This window comes from Venturia canescens, chromosome 8 (assembly GCF_019457755.1).
Source record: "Venturia canescens isolate UGA chromosome 8, ASM1945775v1, whole genome shotgun sequence".
NCBI classification, from domain to species: Eukaryota; Metazoa; Arthropoda; class Insecta; order Hymenoptera; family Ichneumonidae; genus Venturia; species Venturia canescens.
In genome coordinates, this window is record NC_057428.1 from 14,989,798 (window position 1) to 15,006,673 (window position 16,876).

Sequence of the window (16,876 nt, forward strand, 5' to 3'; positions counted from 1 at the left end):
GATGAGAGTGCATCGAGAGAAGGTTAAGCTGAAAATCGGGCTGTTTGATGTTTCTAGGCACGCACAAGGCTTCCCAAACGTGTAAACTATTCGAGGCAGGATAAATAGAAATGTATATAGGTATAAAAAGAGCACACGGTATAGCGGAGACTAATACCGTTGAACAGACATACGGCACACGAGAGATACTCACCAGATGAAAACGGAGCGAGTCCTTCCTGTAGTTTATCCATTATTCAAGTGGATTTTTCAAACTTTTTATTCGAACGATATTATTATCCAGCACTGACTAATCCTTTAATCGATGAGAAACAATAAATAAAAGCAAACAAAAACGTTCGATTTTGATGAAAACAATAAACAGGTATAACAGAGAAAAAAGGAAGACGTGCGAGCGGATCTCGTTACGGAGCCGTAGACAATCGAATTACCAACCCCGTTCCACGCATGCATATGTTATGTATAGATATATATACCGTCTCGTTTATATATGTATATATGAATATGGGTGTATATAGATATATACATAGAAAACTCGGTAAAAGCTAACAGGTCGAACGAGCACGAGTGAACGAGTTAATATTCAAAAGATTTCGCTTGTCTTTTTTTCTTTTTATTTTTTTCATTCAACGAAATGAGATTAAGAAAATTGGAGAGAAAAAAACAGGGATTTGTGTTTGGAAATGTTAATTAGACGCTCTACGAGTTGATCAATCGAACGCTTTTGTTGTTTTTGAGATGGAAAAAACGACACTTGTTGCCAGGGGAAAACCGCGATGACAGGTACGTTCTGGCCATATTTTTTTTCTTATTTTTTCATTTTATTTAGGGAACCCTCTAGCGGAATTTCGATGTTCTCACTTTTTTTAATTACGTACCAGAAGTTTAAAAACTTTCTCTACAAATTCGTTGCACTCGGGGTATAAATGAAAAACAAAAAAGTTCACACACCGTCACACTCTCGTTTTTTTCAACACCTCATTTGGGGTACACCGTGCCCATGTTTTCTTTTCGTTTTTTTTCTCTCTCAAGTTCCCGTTTCAAAACGACCTTATATCGTCGTCGAATCGATGCGCGTCGACCATCTTGTTAAAATGCAGACACACTAGCACGCACTCTCGCGAGCAGCAAGTCGCAACTCTTACTTCTTGGGAACCGACGGGGGGGAAAATTTATATTTTATGAGAGTTCAAGATTTGTTTACAAGTGTTCGGCTGGCTCTCTCCGGAACACCCCGAAATCTTTAATCTCTCAAGTGCTGTTTTCATGAAAAAAACTTGCGGACAAATTTTTAGTTATGAAAAACGACGCAGAGCGGCGCCAGCTCTCGGAGCAAGTAATTTCTCTCGATTGTCACCATTGTTACAAGTAGCGCTGCGATCGCTCTTGCACAAATGAAAATTAGAAGAAAGTATATGGAAAAATTTAGTCGAACGGCAGCACCGTCGCTCTGAGGCCGTCACAGCAGTGGTGATCTGCTGTTCTCGCGTAATGGCCGCAACCTGACCTCCATAAGCGCAATCTCGTGTACATATTTTATCGTCCCGTGCGGAGATCTTTTCAGGATCTCTTGGGTGCGTGAGTGTTTGTGCGTGTGTGCGGTGTGTCAGTGGGATTCATCGGGGATTTTAACTTTCGTCGTGTTTATAGTACCGAGTCGACGAAAAAGGAAGAGGAGAAAAAAGAAGAGAAAAAACGCCACAAAACAGCAACGTTCTCGTGCGCGTTAAAATAATTTTCTTTGTTATTTTTTTCCTCCCAATCTCTCTCTCCCTCTATCTTCGTTTCTCCCTTCTACGCTTTTCTCCTTTCCTCGCCTCTTAAAGTCTCCCCGCATCACTACTCCAGTTCCGCAGACGTTGCGTGTACCTCGTATATTTCCTTCGAGTTTATATATATAACACTTTTGTTTTATATCTTTGGTGTTTCGAGTGCGTGGAAGGAGAGGCGTATTATATGTATCACGGGAAGGCAATAGAAAAAAGAAAGATTATTTTAAAAAAAAATACTCTTACATAAATATATAAATATACGTATATATTATATACATATATATATATATATATATCGCAAAGTTCGTGTCCAATATGAGTGACGAGAGGAGCGACGATGATCCGATAATGGATCTTTGGTACAGTAACTGGGAGCAACAGTGCGTCGAGGCGATCGAGGCCGAGCCGGATTACGAAAATCAGCTGCACAACGAGAAGGAATTATATTCACAACAGATATGGACGGGGTTTCAAACAACAGCCTCGGCCATAGCTCAGCTCTACAGAGGCGAGGCTCTAAAATTATATTTTTACCTTCTCTTTCGGTTTATTGCCTAACGTAGTTCTTCACGCGAAACCTGATGCGATTTTCAACAATGACAATAATAATAGTTCTCCCGAGATTGATGGACTCTCGTCTGAAAAGTGATTATAGCAAGTTTTCCCTTTCGGCTCATTTCGATTTTAGACGTGAACTTATTCTCTCGTCCCCCTCCCTCTTTCTCTCCTTTTCTGACTCATCGAAAAATCGTCCAGATGCATAAACGTGTATAAACTCGTCGCTCGCATTCGGAACTCTTAAAACTGCGTATCCATTTTGCTCGTTCAACCATTTTGTCACGTGCGACCACAATATTTTGTCGCAGTTCCTACACATTCATACGTTCTCGCGAGACTCTTGGGCCGTTCTTATTATCATTATTGTTATTTTCGACAGGCGGCCCTGACCATGAGGGACGAAAGTTGACAGAATATCGAATGACCACTGCCTCCCCCTTTCTAGTCGCGACATTATTTCAACAAAGAAAGCTCTCAATGCCTAATTTCTCGTCTCCTTCACATTAAAACCAAGACTAACTCGAAATATTTCGTGTGTTATGCGAAAGTAGAATCTTCCTTTTTTTTCAATCTCATGAAACTCTTGCTCTCGTGGGACGTGAATGCTTGGGTGGGGGTCACGGGAGTCCAATGCAGGGACGAAACAGCCGTCGGGAAGGACGTCCACTTATCACCCGCGTATATATACATATATATTCATACAGACTATGCACTTGGCCATAACTCTGTGTACATAAATAAATGAATTATTATTATTGTCATGATTATTATTTGAATCATTATCTTCGTCGTATACCGCGAGCTAGCATTGAAATAAATTTTTTTTTACTAACCAGTCTTCCTTGCGTCTTCTCGACGCATTTTTTTCTCTTTTTTACTTTACAGACCGAACTCAGGGTGCGTCGCTCTGGCTGCCCTTTCAGACAGCCGCGGGCACCGTCACTTCTCTTTACAAAGGTGCGTGCACACTCAACCAATGTGTTTATTGTCAACAACATTTTTAAACATCTTTCTTTTTCTATATTTTTTCTTTCTTTCGCCTCTTTATTTCTCCACCCCCCCCCCCCCCCCCCCCCCGCCACGCTCCTTCTCTCTTTCTTCTCCCGTCATTTCACGCATTCTTCCACTTCTCATTCTCAACTTCGTACGTTCCCCTTCCTATGCTTGTCTCGCTTCAGGCTCCAAACACGTTCGTCTTCCCCATCAGTCAGTACCAACACACTGATGCACGGACGTGTGCACACGCTCGTGCTGCTGCGATTTTTGTGTATTGGAATGTGCAGCCACTGGCGTCGAGAGCAGTGCGATTTTTTTTCAATTTCTTTATTTTTTCTCAAACTTGAAACGTGGTTCGCGAAAGTGAGAACGCGCGAGCGTGCACCGAGGCTTTGACAATTCTTGGATTTGACGTTTGAGGGATTGAAAAATCTTTTGACATTTTCGTACATTCGCAAAAGCGATTTGAGAATTTGGGAGAAAATTTTAAATCGTTTTCTTAATCTGAATCATTCAATCGGTGTTGGAAATGTTATTCTGATCGTAAACGTGGCAATATTAAGGTTTAACATGGAAATATTGAAGTACGTGATTCGGAGGAGAAATTTGGGGGAAATTTCGAAGCAAAAATCCCTTTTCCCATTATTGACATTTGCTCATTCCAATACGAAGATCTCGCGAGCTTATCAGATTGCCAATTATCGATTAGAACGTGCAAGAATACTCGGAACGAAGTGGCGAAGGAAAATAGAAGGGGAAATATTGCGACTATGGAGAGGAGCATTAGTTACTGAAATAGCTCGCAACGTCGACGTGATATAAATATCTTTTGTCACTCGTCATCCAATGAAAACGCTGCGATCTGCATCAGTGTTGTTAATAGGACGGAACGAATGATTATTCAGAATAACAGCATCGTAAAGTATGAATTTTTGAAATGCTAAGGAGAAATGCTCGACGGTTTTGTGCACAGACGAAAAAAAAAAGAAAAAAGAAAATTCGACACAATTGCACAAAAGGAGCTTCGATGTTGCGCAGCACTCTGAAACCAAATATTTAAAAACTTTTGATACAACTCAAAATTACGGAAAATTTAATTACATTGTAAAATATCAACGTTTCGTTAACAATCGTGAACAAAAGTTCAACTCGTCATAAAAAAATTATGACGAGTTGAATTAAAAAAAAAAAAAAAAAAAAAAAAAAAAATCATACGAAAAAATCGCCATGAAAATTTCAATTCTTTTTACAAGTTCTCATCCCTTTTTCATCGCACTTTCCACAGATTCGGTCGACGGGATGCGGCGGTGTAGCGAACTGGGTCTTCAAATGGGACGACAAAAGTGTAGTAAAGAGATTATGAACTGGGCACGAAAAAAGAGGCGCATGATTCGCCGGGAGGATCTTATAGCATATCTGGCAGGAAAACCACCTCCTCCACGACCACATACACACAGGTGACGATTTAGATATTTAATTTCCTTCGAAATACTCCGTTCAAGTCTTTTCGCTCAGACGAAAGTTTGTCGCGGACTGAGTCAACGCTGTTGAGCTTCCTAAAGAAAAAAAACGCTTCACGGATCAAAGTGTGGTGAACGATTAACCCATTCTGAAAGGGCAGAAGATCGATTTTCTGGAAATATTTCTGCGGAGAAAAGAAGAAAAAACATTTTATTTTGATTTAAAATCGAAATCTTTTTGGTGAATGCGAGAAATATGGGTTTTTCTGGGTTGGAGAGTTACGCCGAAAAATCCTCGTTCCAAACAGTTTTTACAAAAACCTCGAGCGCAGTCCACTGAATTTGAAAAATAAGAATAAGTTTTTTAGTACGATAGAAGAGGATTAACATTGAGCATATTTTTGACGTTTTTGGATTTATGGAAACTCTAAATCGCTCACAAAAGCAACACGGAAAAAAACTGTTTCGTATTCTCTCTTGAAAAATGGATTTAGATCATGAAATTTATATGAAAAATGTTACTTCAGGAGTTCACCGAAGCCTCGCATGATGGTTTGCGGTTCACCACCGTCACAGAGCCCCACACCGAGCATGGTGGTTACGCCATCGCCAGCGGTAGGCGTAGATCCGGATCCGGAACTTCACACTTTCAGGGAAGCCATAGCTCTTTCGGGTACGTTACCTCCGAAAGAAAAAAGAAAGAGAAAAAAAAAGTTTTCTTCAATTAATGCCGATGAATGAGAATCCCGAGGAAAAAAATGTATAAAAATATCGTAAAAAGCAATTTCACCTGATATTTTTTGATGAATTCATCGGCCGGTTTCAAATCTCGTGTCGTTAACTTATTATTTATTTTAAAAATGAATATTTTCGCAGGCTCGCCGATGTCGCGGCGTTCCGGAAGGCAAACCGAATTGTCGGCCTTTATAAGCAGCGAATTCGCGCGCCACCATAAACGGCCTGCATCGCACGACGTCGACATGGGTTCACCGACGCACAAACGTTCGCGTTTCATGTAACGACGCGCTATTCGTAATGTTAGATTTTTTCATTCTTTCTCCCCCCTTCGTCCTTCGATATTTCCTTTTTCACTCGTCGCCTCGAAAATTCATCATCGCCATGTCTCAAGCCCCGTATTTAACAAATAGTCGATCAACACTAATTTATGAAAACGGTTAACAGATCGGAGCGAATGTAATTCGCCAAAGTAATACACGACAAGAGTCTCCGAATGAAAATTGTCAATTGGCCGAATGGCAATTTTCCTTCTCTTTTTTCTTTTCTTTTATTTTCATTTTTTCATATTATTTTTCCTTTATTAACACGCGGGCTATATTATTTGTGAGTGCAAAGAAAACGAGAGGATTAAAGGGAGATCAAAGTTGAATGACGTCGAAGGGAATCGGTTCGGGAGCTGAGGGGAGCAGAATCGGGAGCAGAATAAAACAATGTCGCGTATCTCAATCGTACCGACGTTTCATAGAATAAGTTTAAATTCACATTTTCGGCGTGAAGCAAGTAATAACAATAATAATATTTAGAAAAAATCAAAGAATTAAAATGATCAACGATGTCGTGACGTTCGAGAAAATTTCGTATACTTTTGAATGAGCGAATGTTTGAAAAACACGCATTTTTTTCGAGTGTAATGAGAATATCGCGATTCTTGTTTTGTTTTTCTTCGATTAATCCTTGTTAGCGAATTAAGGATGAAACACCGGCGATCGAGATACCAATGAAAATATATCTCTCGTCATTTAGCGTGTTTTCGTTTGTTTTTTAGTTAATAAAGTCCGAAATTTCGTCGATTCTCAAACATTGATGCAAAGAAAAGAAAGAGAGAGAGAGAAAGAGAGAAGAAAAAGAAAAAATGGGGGTACGAGGAAAGAAAGAAAGGAAGAACAAAGAAGGTCGGAGGTCGCACTCGGAGAGAGGGACAGGAATAATATTGTTGAAATATCACTCCTTAACGATGACCTTTCTTCCTTGTAAAGTGTAATATTGTTATGGTTATTATGTGATTATAGGTAAATTGATATTTGGAAGCTTTTATCAATAAAAAAAGAAATATGTATATATGTGCATACACGTACACACGCATATACAGGCCGGTCCTTCTTTAATCGTACGACAAAAACGTTTTTTAAAACGTGCATTTTAACGAATAATCGTTCCAAATGAAACTTTGAAGATTTCTATGGGAAATTTTTCAGATGGCACACGTTTGTTGACGTGGGAACAAAAATTTACTTTGAAATTTCGATAACTTATTGTCGGATCCACTAATCGGTGAAATAAATTTTTCATAGAAATCTCTGAATATAAATTTCCGTAAGAAACAATGGCTTTTGTCGATTTTCTCTATTTTAACGTACTTTTATTGGGGTTTCGTTTCATTAACTGAGAAAAGACTCTTTGAAAAGACTTCTGAAGAAACACACCCTATGAAATGCGTTTGCGTGGAAAAGATTAAACAACGACGATCTGTGCGTGTATATATATAAATCATTTGATAAAGTTTTGTTGCTGTAAACCCCGTCTGTGAATCTGTGTGGGGTTGGGATGCGTAAAATAGCGAGAAAGGAAAGAATGGAAAGAGCGAGAATGAAAATACGAGACTCGATTTGTCGTTAAGATCTCGTTCAAACGGTGATCACGAATGTGAGCGAAGGACCATTCGGTGGGTAACCATTAAGGCTTTTTAAACCTTTGGAGACTCGGTGCAAGTTTTCTATGGTTTGGCCTACCGAAGATGAGCCGCATTTTCGAAATGAATTCTTTCCTGAAGTGCAACATTGGATTGTCCAATTGAACAAACTCGCGTTTGCGTGCGCCTGTTGATCACAAATTAAAAGAACAAAAGATGGAGAAAAAAATGTTTTATACTTTGTCGTTAAACCACAAATCGTTCATGTTTAATCGATTCTTAAGTGTTTTTAAAAATTCGTCAAATATTGTCTAACTTATTGGAGAAAGAATGAGAATATTTCCGAACAAATTCCCTTTCAAGTGACCGAATTTCCGGTTGGTTAGGAAAAAACGTTTTTTTTTTTTTTTTTCGTGAAAAATTGCTTAAGTCCGTACCGAGTTTGCACACTGTCGCTGAAGAAGCTCGAACTCATCCTCTTCGTTAAGAAAATCGCACAAGCACACTCGCATATGTAAATTTGAATAATGTATTTTGACTGGATTCCGTGCGCGTATGGACGCTCGCATACTCTGCGATATTTGCTGAATAGCTGCCACGGTAGTTCAACACGATCGATTTATCCCCGCACTAACGATTCGCCCATCGCGAAGCAACAGTTTTTCGACTTGTAAAAACCTTCGAAATCGATGAAATAATGTCGAGGGAAAAAAAACTATGACGACGGGTTTGACGCAAAATCGAGTGATTCAACTCCTGGCAGCCATTCGCAGTCTCGTCGTTTATGCTCGTGTACAGGGCTTAAGTACCAGTAAAACCAGTTGAGGGAGCGAGGGCGAGAATCTCGATGATTGAGAAAGAAATAATGGAAAATAGAAAATATAATCTCGCTCATTTAACCAACGATTTGCTTCACCGTCCGATCACGAGTGTCGAGAGGTGCCTCCGACTGCCCCGCCTTCTCTCTACCTTAATGTAAATAATTATTTATCTAAAATATCTGTTTAAAAAACTCATAAGAAGCTCACACGTTTTTAACGATATTTTTCAACGGCATCCCGAGCAATGATTCTTTATGTTGTTACGGAGAGTGAAAAAACCGTAGTTTGAGGCCTGCGGAGCACTAGGGATAACGGACGATGAATGAATCGCTGGAGCAATGAACGAGTCGCCCATTTCCTCTCGGAATATCGAGCACTCAGTCGTCCGGGACGAGGTATAAATAATTTATTGACGTTTCGTTGTTACAATCTTTTTTTTTAATTATAACACTTTTCGACATTTGCTTCCGAGGCTCTTTACTTTCTCACATTCGATCGAGAAAACGAGGCACGATTGCTCGTTCTCTTCGAAATTCTATCAAAAGTCCATTGGAAAAGGAACTTACGTAAACGAAGTAAAAACAATGAAAGGGAAAGGGAGCATCTGATCGGACATTTGCTTCGATCTTGGAGTGACCCGGGGGCCCAAAAATTTAACGAACTTAAAAATATTCATACGAAAGAAAAAAAAAACAATAATAACAAATGGATGAAAAAATGAAGAGATAAAAGAAAGAAAGAAAATGAAAACACTTAGGATAAATACGAAGAAACCGTTCCGAAAAAACGAAACGAGCGATTTGTTATTCGGTTGTAAATAGAACGCTTTACTATTAAATAATAGTTTACGATTAAGCTGTAATACAATTTTTAGTGATAAAAGCTAATATTAATATTGATTACTATTCGAAAACGAGAAAACGGAAAGAAACAAAAAAATGAATAAAACAATAGCTTTAATCGTAATATTTATCGAGCGAATACCGGCAATATCCAATAAATGTCCATGAAAAAAAAAAGAAATAAAAAAGAGAAATCCATGCCTTCGTTTTTCAAATTGCAAACGTCTTCGAAGTTATCGACTTCGAGACACAAGTATTCAAAAACGGGAAACAAAATTGTACATGGAAGAAATGGAGCTTTTTTTTCCTGAAAAATATGAACCTCGAGAATCACGAGGGCCTCTGTGATACACGAGGAATTGGCGTATACGTTTTTTCGTCATTTTCTTGCACAAATGGGCTTTAAAGAATTTGGTAATTGAAATATAAAGAAACTGTAAACGTTTATACGAAAGTCTGTTTTCGTACAAAATTCCATGATACGCGATCGTGCTCACTCAAAGTGGAGCAATAATTTCGGCAATTTTAATCCAAAGATTAATCCTCGAACTCGGTTATTCTTCGTGGTCACGCAGCCCTCGATTTAGAAACGTTACGAACGAATGTTTCTGTCACGAAATTCAATTTCCCTTTGGACGAACATTGAAAAAAATTGAAATTTTCATTTTTTTAATACAAAAAGTGCATTCCTCCGCTCTCCGAACCTTGCGAATTGTTTTTTTACAACTCCCGAAATGTATTTTCGATAAATTCGTAAAAAGGAGTCAAACGAAGGCTGTTCGCAGCGACTTCTGGTCGCTTCGACCACGAAGAATGGAGCCGACACTCGGTCACGAATTTCTTCGATCGCAATCCTCATTTAACTCGCGAGCCCCCCCTCCTCTCTTCCCTTCTCCCTTTGCTGTCCGTACTTATTTTGAGATAAAAATGTTCAGATGCCGGGGAGAATCGAGTCTGTGAGGAGATACGAGAGGCGAAAGGGGGGCGAGTTTAAAAGGCGCGCACGAGATGCGAAAATAACGAAAATAAGGAGAGAAGAAAAATCGAAGGGGCAAAGGATCGGTGCTGTTCATTTGTTTTATTCTTGGACACAAGGAGCTTGTATAGTATTTTTGCGTCTCTTGTTTGTATGAATTAATGAAAATAAATGAAAGATGAAACCGAAGTAACGAGAGGGAACGAAATGATTGCGCAGAAACAGCGATAAAAATGTCTTCGTCGACCACAAATCGGTCGGCCTCTTTGAACCTTCGAAAGAAACGTTTTCCGAGGATTTTCTACGACCCGAAATGAGCTCAGCCGAAAATTCCTAATTTTTTCATTCTCAAAATTGTTTCAGGACCACGAGAGGAGAAATTCAAGAGAAAGCGATGGAAAGCAAATGCTTTTTTATTGACGCGAAGCTTACAAACTCGTCGGGCTCTTCGGCTCATCGAGGCTCGAGCAATCGGAGCGAACACAGGGAAAATATTGCTGGATGAAGGATGAGGAATGAAGAGTCAAAGGGAATCGAGATTTCTCACAATCTCGTATCTTTGATTATCTTCTCCGGAGCCTCGAGGTCTTCTCGTCTATCGGCGATCGCGTTTGTGAGCTTCCGTCTCGGACCTAAGGGGAGTTTGAGGGCTGCGATGTCCGCGTCGGTCAGCAACATCAGAGCTTCCAGGTCGATTTGCTCTGCCTCGAGGACGCTCTGTATCGAAGTCAAATTGTTGGCAACGAGGAATCTCTGCAGGGGAGTCCACTCTTCGTCGGTCTCGTCGGTTTCTTCTTCACCTGAAAAAATTCCTTTTAGAATTGTTTTCTCGACGTTGAAATCGCGGCTCGAGGCTCATCAGAACTTTTCGGGGGGGGCCTCGAACGATCGGAAGAGCAAAAAATCCGGCCACGAAAGTTTTTCGTGTCGCATTCGTCGCGATTTTTTCAGACGTTACCAGAAAGCCTGTCGTCGTCCCACATGTTTTGTCTGCGCGCGAGGCTCCCGGCGCTTCCTATGCTGATTTCCTCGTTGTTGTGACCGTTCGTGCCATTCCGATTGCCGGTCAACGACTCGTCGATGGAGCCGTTGCCGTATGCCGGACGTTGGTGAACGTTCATCTGTGTAACCGGAAGATTGTCGAGCGTAGCTGTTATCTGTGGGGGAATAAAAATTCAATTGAAAATTGCGTTTAACCGTGTGAGAGTTTTGGGTACGAAGAAGTCGATTTTTTTATGATCCGCGCGATGAAAATCGCTACGAAATTTCTTCCTCGACGATCGCAATCAGTCACTTTGGTTTTAAGAATGAGGAAACTGTCGCTTTCTACGAAATTCAAATCGACAGTGGAATCGAATCGACTCAGAACTTTGGCTTTTGAATTTCCAGTCCCTCAATTCGTGGCTCAGAAAACCCGAGAAGCTTTCAAACGATTTGTACGCAACGAAAAGTGAATCCGAAGAATCCAAAGTTCCCTCCCGCCCTGATGAATGCAACGAGAATAAAAAACGCACAAAAAGGGAACTTGCCGATCTTCTGAAGGCAACGGAGCCGAAGCCAGGTCGGTTAAAAATGCTGGCGGGTTCTTGAAGAAGAACAGCTTCCTCAACGACGTTTTTCATGGTGCCGGAGCGATGGAGAAGCTCGTCGTAATCGTCGTCGTCGTAATCGCGATCGCCGAGGAGATCGGGCGTGCTCTGAGCCTTGCTCAGGGTGCCCCAGACGTCGGATATTCTGCCGCGCTTGCCAACCTGCTGCTGCTGCGCCTGGGTCTCGTAGGTGCCGACGTACATGACTTCGGAGTCTCTTCTCAGTCCGGTCAGACTTCTGACCGATCGTTTGCCGTCCTGTTCGATCTGCGGTTGAATTTAAAATCATTTTTCACCGAGGAGCTTGTTGAAACTTCATTCAAACGAATTTAAGTGTTTACCTCGACAACTTTGAAATCGTCGGCGACGGCTTTTCTGGCCAGAGCTTTCCGGCACACCGCGCTGCCTTTTCTCTTCGTCGTCCCGGTATTCGCGGTCGAAATCGTGCCGACGATGTCGCTGAACGTCTGGGACGGTTTGACTCTGCCCCTGAACGTCAAAACGCTGGCTCTGTGAGGTAGAACGTTGTGTTCGTTGAGCAGCTCGATGTCCATTTTGGTGCGATCTTTCAGCATTTTTTTTTGTTCCTTTTCCGCGCGGATGTCCGCGCTTTTTTGTCGCTTCACGTATTCCTTCAATCTGCGATAAAAGAGAATATTCTGGTTGAAAAGTGCATTCGATTTGACGCGATTGAATGGGAAGGAGTGGGAAAGCCATTCGATCAAACTGCCCACCGCTTTTCGGCGTCCTTCTCGGCCTTCTCGCGAAGCATTTTGCACTTTTTTCTATTGCTCGCTTCCTGCTCGGCCTGAACGAGGTCCAAGAACTGCAGAATCATTTCTCGACCGTTGATCGCCGCCAACTCGCGGGCCGAATGCCTGTCGATGTCCAGGGCCCAAATGTTGCAACCGAATTTCACCAAGAATTTTACGCAAAAGTCGTAGCCGCGGGCCGCCGACAGGTGCAGCGCTGTGTTCCCGAAGTAATCCGGCTTGTCCGGATCTCCGCTGATAAAACCAGTAGAAAAAACTATTATTTTTCGGAACTAAGAAAAAACGATAAACTCAATCACTCTTCATTAGTTTTTTTTAATTTTTCACAATTTTTCTAGTCCCTAGAAAAACGGAAGCTCGGATTCTCCGTTTTCCCTCATTCCCGTAAGTTTCTTCAGGAACTACGCATATATTTATGCTCGTGACGTCGAGCGCGTACAACCGACCATCGCTCGATTCCGCTCCGTTCCGTTTCGTTTACTCTGCCCCGGTTTTGTTTCGTGCCCCCCCCCCCCCCCCCCCCTCCCCGCCGTGCCTGCTTTCGTCCTTCTTTTTTGTTCCACCTTCATCCTGGGCTGCCCCAGGTATTCAGGCGAGAGCCACCCACGGCTTCCGTGGGGTTGCTCGCGCTCGTGCGTGCGTGTGTGCATCCCTCCTCATGTCCGTGTATTCATCGTGTAACAGGTGCGCTCGTAGCTTTGTGCACGTGTATGCGTCGCTTGCGAAATCCTTCACGGACGTTTAGAGCCCGAATTTACTCGAGCGAAAGTAACGGCTTCGTCTCTGTATACATTCTCTTCTAAAAGCACATGGAATTACGTTTTCTTTTCATTCAGACCGAACAGATGCCGCAAAGCATGCTTCCTGTGCGTGTGCCACCTGCGCTGTAATTCTACGGAATATCGAAACTCAACGTTCGCTGCTCGGACGTGGAGGCGGGTCGGGGAAAACGCAAATTGGTGCACCGCAGTCTTCCAATTTCCCGCAAAAATCAATGATCGAATCCTGCTCAGGAAACGACTTCGATTCTTGGACTCGAACCCTCGGGTGGGGCCAAAAACGATGGCAACATTTTTCCTGGCACGAACCGCTGCTCCTCGTACGTCGTAACAAGGTTCGATTGGGTACAATTTTTTTCGCTTTTTCATGTCGAAATTGTGGATAATTTGAAATTGAACGGAAATTTGGTAATTTGGGGGGTGGAACGATGGGGATTTTTTGAAAACTGGACACGAAAGGATTTTTTTTACCGGAGAAAAAAATTGGTGCAACTCGGAGGGAGTTTGAAAAATTTGTAACCGCGAGAATCGTCCAGTTGGGGAAGCCGATTTTGGGGAAATATTTGGTCGATTCTGGGCGCATTTTGCGGAGAGCTGGTGAGCTCGAAAATCGATATTTCGATGGATTTCTTGCCTTAGATCTTTCGACTAAGGAAGTGGCGGAGACAACATCTCTGGCGTTCGCATTGAGAAAGGATTTTTTACGGGATGGTTTTATCGGAGGCTGGGATTGTGTAAAATGGTGGAGAACGTTTGCGAGAGATTTTCTAACAGCCGAAGAATGCGTTGGCAGACGTACCCCCTGGCGACTAGCAGTCTCAGCGCATCCAAGTGACCTTCGAAGGCTGCCCATAGTGTTGGGGTCATTCCACCTTCGTCCCGAGAGTTACAGTCCTTTCGTGTTGCTTCCTTAAGAATTTCCAAGGCTCCATCTCGCGCAGCCCTTGAACAGAACGTTCAACTTGTTCTCAAGAGTGTGCAACAATTTTCCATTAAATTATTCCCTATTTCGTCACTTTTTTACGGCCTTTAAACGCGAAGCGTGAATTTTTTCGTTTGGAATGTCATTGATCAAGGAAAAATAAGTTTTTACATTTTTAGCGATTAATCGGAAGTGATAGCAGCTCATTATCAGACATTACGACGAAAATTGATAATTGCTGGGAAATCAAGTGCCTGTTTACATTCCTGTTCGAACTTCTCCAGAAATGCGAGTCGTCGCAATGGATTTTTTGATCGCGAATAAACTTTTTATTTTCCGAAGGATTTTTGCTGCGTCACGCCGTCAAATTTAACTCGAAAATGTTGATTTTCTTACTGAAGTTGACTCGCGACAAAAAAATACGATTATTTCGATCGAAGGTCCACCGAATATTATTCTTTAATGGTATTATCGATTGGTTTAAAAAGCTGGTGCACGGTGTACTGAAAAATGATAAATTTTGATTGAAAATACGTGAAAAAAGCCTCGGACCCCGAAGGCTCAGCGTGACATTTTCTCTTCTGTTTGTTTTCTATTTTAAAATTGTTTTCTCCACGGTCAGCGATCTGGTATTCATATACGCGCAGACACAAAAACAGGCTAACAAACCTCGGCGACCGTTAGCGCCTGTGCGCGAAGCTTCTCGCGCGGCTACGAGTTTTTTCTCTAAATCTCAATGAAAGGAAACTCACCCTTCGAAGTGGTTTTCGAGTGAAAATCCAGCTGGAGATAAGAGCATTTTACAGCGATCGAGAAACCTCGAGCAAACGTCGAGTTGAAACCGCACCGACGTGTTAGCTCCATTTTTCCGATAGCGCAAATCATTCGTTCGATAAAAATTTTATCTCAGTGATAATCTCGAATCTAATACCGAAGCAGGACAAAAAAAGCTTCGAACTGCAGTCTTCCGATGACGCGTTTCGGTGCTTCGATGTTGCAATACTCACAGAGAATGTATCATTTTACTTTCTTATCAAAACAATCTAGTTTCTCGCACGATTCAAAACGATCCTTGTCACCGCGAGATCGATCGATTCTTCAATTGTCACAATTTTCTTTAAAAAATGAGACAAAAGTTTTGAGAAAATCAATTTTTCAGGCATTTTTGTGTTTTATTACAAACACAAAGTCTTTTTTCTTCCCACCATTCAATCTTCGCCATTTCCGATCGACCGTTTCGTCAATATGTCAACTTCGTGAATAAAGTGATGCAAAAATTGTCGTGCGGATCGATTATTCCGAGTCACTTTCATCGCGGCAAATGAGACCGCACAAATTCGTCGTTTCCGATAATTGGATCAGGAAGAAATGATAAGAAATAGTGAAAAAACGGAGATTAATCAAAGCTCTCGAGAAAGTTTGAACGGCGAGTGAGACGATAACTCGAAATCCAAGTACCTCGATCAATTACTCGATAAAAGGACGTTGACAAACGACGAGAAATGAGAGAGTACATCGGCGCTCGTGCAAGCGTGTTTTTAAGGGGCAAGCGTGTGATTTCGATCGAAAAAATCTCGAATTACCCGTAATGATATTGTCAACAGGATCGCATCTCGTAATTACTGCAGGTAATTAAGTAGCGTGCGGGAACAGCGTGAAATTGGCATCAGCATAAAAAATCGCGAATCCTCACTGGGCGGTGAGTGTTTAACGAGAGAAAAAAACCGTGCGCATGTAACGAGAGTGAGGAAAACAAACCTGAGCGACTTACTTGTGAAATCGTTCTGAGGACATTTTCGCGCCGGTCTTTTGGCGATTTTCTCGAGTTGTCCGGGAGGCTGTTCGGAGTCGTGATTAGAAAAATTGGAGTATGCGTCATCCGATCGAGTGAGCGATCGACGGGACGATCGAGATTCGGAGGGCACTGAGGGGAGCACTGGACCGCCGATTTGGGTCGTTTCCTCGATAAACTGAGAGACTTCCTGGCGTCAAATCGACGGCGCAAGTCGGCGTAATCGGAGAATTTGTTTTCCCGATAAATCGCAGCGGCGTTATCGAGCTCCTCGAAACTCCTTTCAAATCGGAAGCAAACGTTTTTGTAACGAGCACGTAGCAACGCGAGAGAGAGCAACACAGTGAACGAACTGACCGAACCGAACGAACTCGAAACAGAAACCCCCCACGTCCTACCCGCCGCGATCGCGCTCGGCTCACCTGACTTGCCATCTCACTCGATCCACCTGCACGACGAACTTTCCATCCTTTCTCGCCCTCTTTCTCTCGCGAGCCACTTCCACTCGCGAGGTTTTGTCCCCTCTCTTTTGTCTTTCCCTGCCGCCCCTCCCTCGCCCGCTCTTTTCCGCGGCGCGTGCACCCGCTCGCGGCCAGACCTGCGTGCGGCTCCCTCGCACCTGCCCCTGCCGATTCCGAGACTTTTCTCACTCGAGCGTTCGAACGCAATGGTAAGCCGTGAAATACGTTCGACCCGAGACTTACCGACAACGGTAAACCCTTACCTGGACCCGGTAATGCAGTCGCGAGCACGATCGTCGGGGGGAATGGAAACGAAGTTTCTGGGGCCCGTTTCAAAATTTTCAAATCCACCGATTTCGATTTTTTTTTTAAGAAAACGAATCTTCCAAATCTTCTTTCGAGGCGGGCAATCGGTGGGTGAGGTTCCTTCTCGAATTACCGTAAAATTCGGTCGCCTCAGCATCCTCAGAATTCTCTGAAAAGTTTAG

The 16,876-nt window shown here is 42.4% G+C and overlaps 3 protein-coding genes across 13 annotated transcripts in view; 1 reads left to right on the plus strand and 2 right to left on the minus strand.

The window, feature by feature from the left end:
- cyst (rho guanine nucleotide exchange factor 18 cysts) overlaps nt 1-1,127 on the minus strand; it is a 21,916-nt gene extending 20,789 nt beyond the window's left edge. For 5 of the 9 annotated variants that reach the window (XM_043426889.1, XM_043426885.1, XM_043426883.1 and 2 more), the window contains exons 1-2: nt 879-1,127; nt 194-295 (exon numbers count right to left, since the gene is read on the minus strand). In XM_043426889.1, the coding sequence (XP_043282824.1) occupies nt 194-233 (40 nt within the window). In that variant the 5' untranslated portion in view covers nt 234-295; nt 879-1,127. Of the gene's footprint in view, nt 1-193; nt 296-861 lie in introns of all 9 variants that reach the window. The other 4 variants (XM_043426888.1, XM_043426887.1, XM_043426881.1 and 1 more) reach the window with 3 other exon arrangements.
- On the plus strand, nt 713-10,577 carry LOC122415073 (UPF0472 protein C16orf72 homolog). Of its 2 annotated transcripts, none has more exons than XM_043426900.1 (6): nt 713-783; nt 2,076-2,280; nt 3,216-3,287; nt 4,612-4,783; nt 5,314-5,459; nt 5,663-10,261. In XM_043426900.1, the coding sequence occupies exons 2-6, from the start codon at nt 2,088-2,090 to the stop codon at nt 5,803-5,805; spliced, it is 726 nt and encodes a 241-aa protein (XP_043282835.1). In that variant the 5' UTR covers nt 713-783; nt 2,076-2,087; the 3' UTR covers nt 5,806-10,261. The 2 variants fall into 2 exon arrangements, with proteins under 2 accessions (XP_043282835.1, XP_043282836.1); XM_043426901.1 differs by lacking the exon at nt 713-783 and adding an exon at nt 10,436-10,577 and having other exon boundaries at nt 1,442-2,280; nt 5,663-5,823.
- On the minus strand, nt 10,468-16,863 carry Sans (SAM_USH1G_HARP domain-containing protein Sans). Of its 2 annotated transcripts, none has more exons than XM_043426897.1 (7): nt 15,907-16,863; nt 14,013-14,156; nt 12,396-12,668; nt 12,003-12,300; nt 11,587-11,928; nt 11,031-11,229; nt 10,468-10,872 (listed from the first exon to the last, which is right to left on the minus strand). In XM_043426897.1, exons 1-7 carry the CDS (start codon nt 15,927-15,929, stop codon nt 10,616-10,618), a joined length of 1,536 nt encoding a protein of 511 aa, XP_043282832.1. In that variant the 5' UTR covers nt 15,930-16,863; the 3' UTR covers nt 10,468-10,615. The 2 variants fall into 2 exon arrangements, with proteins under 2 accessions (XP_043282832.1, XP_043282833.1); XM_043426898.1 differs by having other exon boundaries at nt 11,602-11,928; nt 15,907-16,858.
- Between the last annotated feature and the right edge of the window lie 13 nt (nt 16,864-16,876).

What these genes read in the sequence shown, in the direction of transcription:
- Sans (XM_043426897.1), bottom strand. Translation starts at nt 15,929, where the DNA reads ATGTCCTCAGAACGATTTCACAA. An exon ending in GAGAAGGACGCCGAAAAGCG is followed by an intron (nt 12,301 to 12,395) that starts GTGGGCAGTTTG and finishes CTTTTATCGCAG; the next exon opens with ATTGAAGGAATACGTGAAGC. An exon ending in GATCGGCAAGTTCCCTTTTT is followed by an intron (nt 11,230 to 11,586) that starts GTGCGTTTTTTA and finishes ATTCCCCCACAG; the next exon opens with ATAACAGCTACGCTCGACAA.
- LOC122415073 (XM_043426900.1), top strand. Translation starts at nt 2,088, where the DNA reads ATGAGTGACGAGAGGAGCGACGATGATCCGATAATGGATCTTTGGTAC. An exon ending in CCACGACCACATACACACAG is followed by an intron (nt 4,784 to 5,313) that starts GTGACGATTTAG and finishes ATGTTACTTCAG; the next exon opens with GAGTTCACCGAAGCCTCGCA. An exon ending in GGAAGCCATAGCTCTTTCGG is followed by an intron (nt 5,460 to 5,662) that starts GTACGTTACCTC and finishes ATATTTTCGCAG; the next exon opens with GCTCGCCGATGTCGCGGCGT.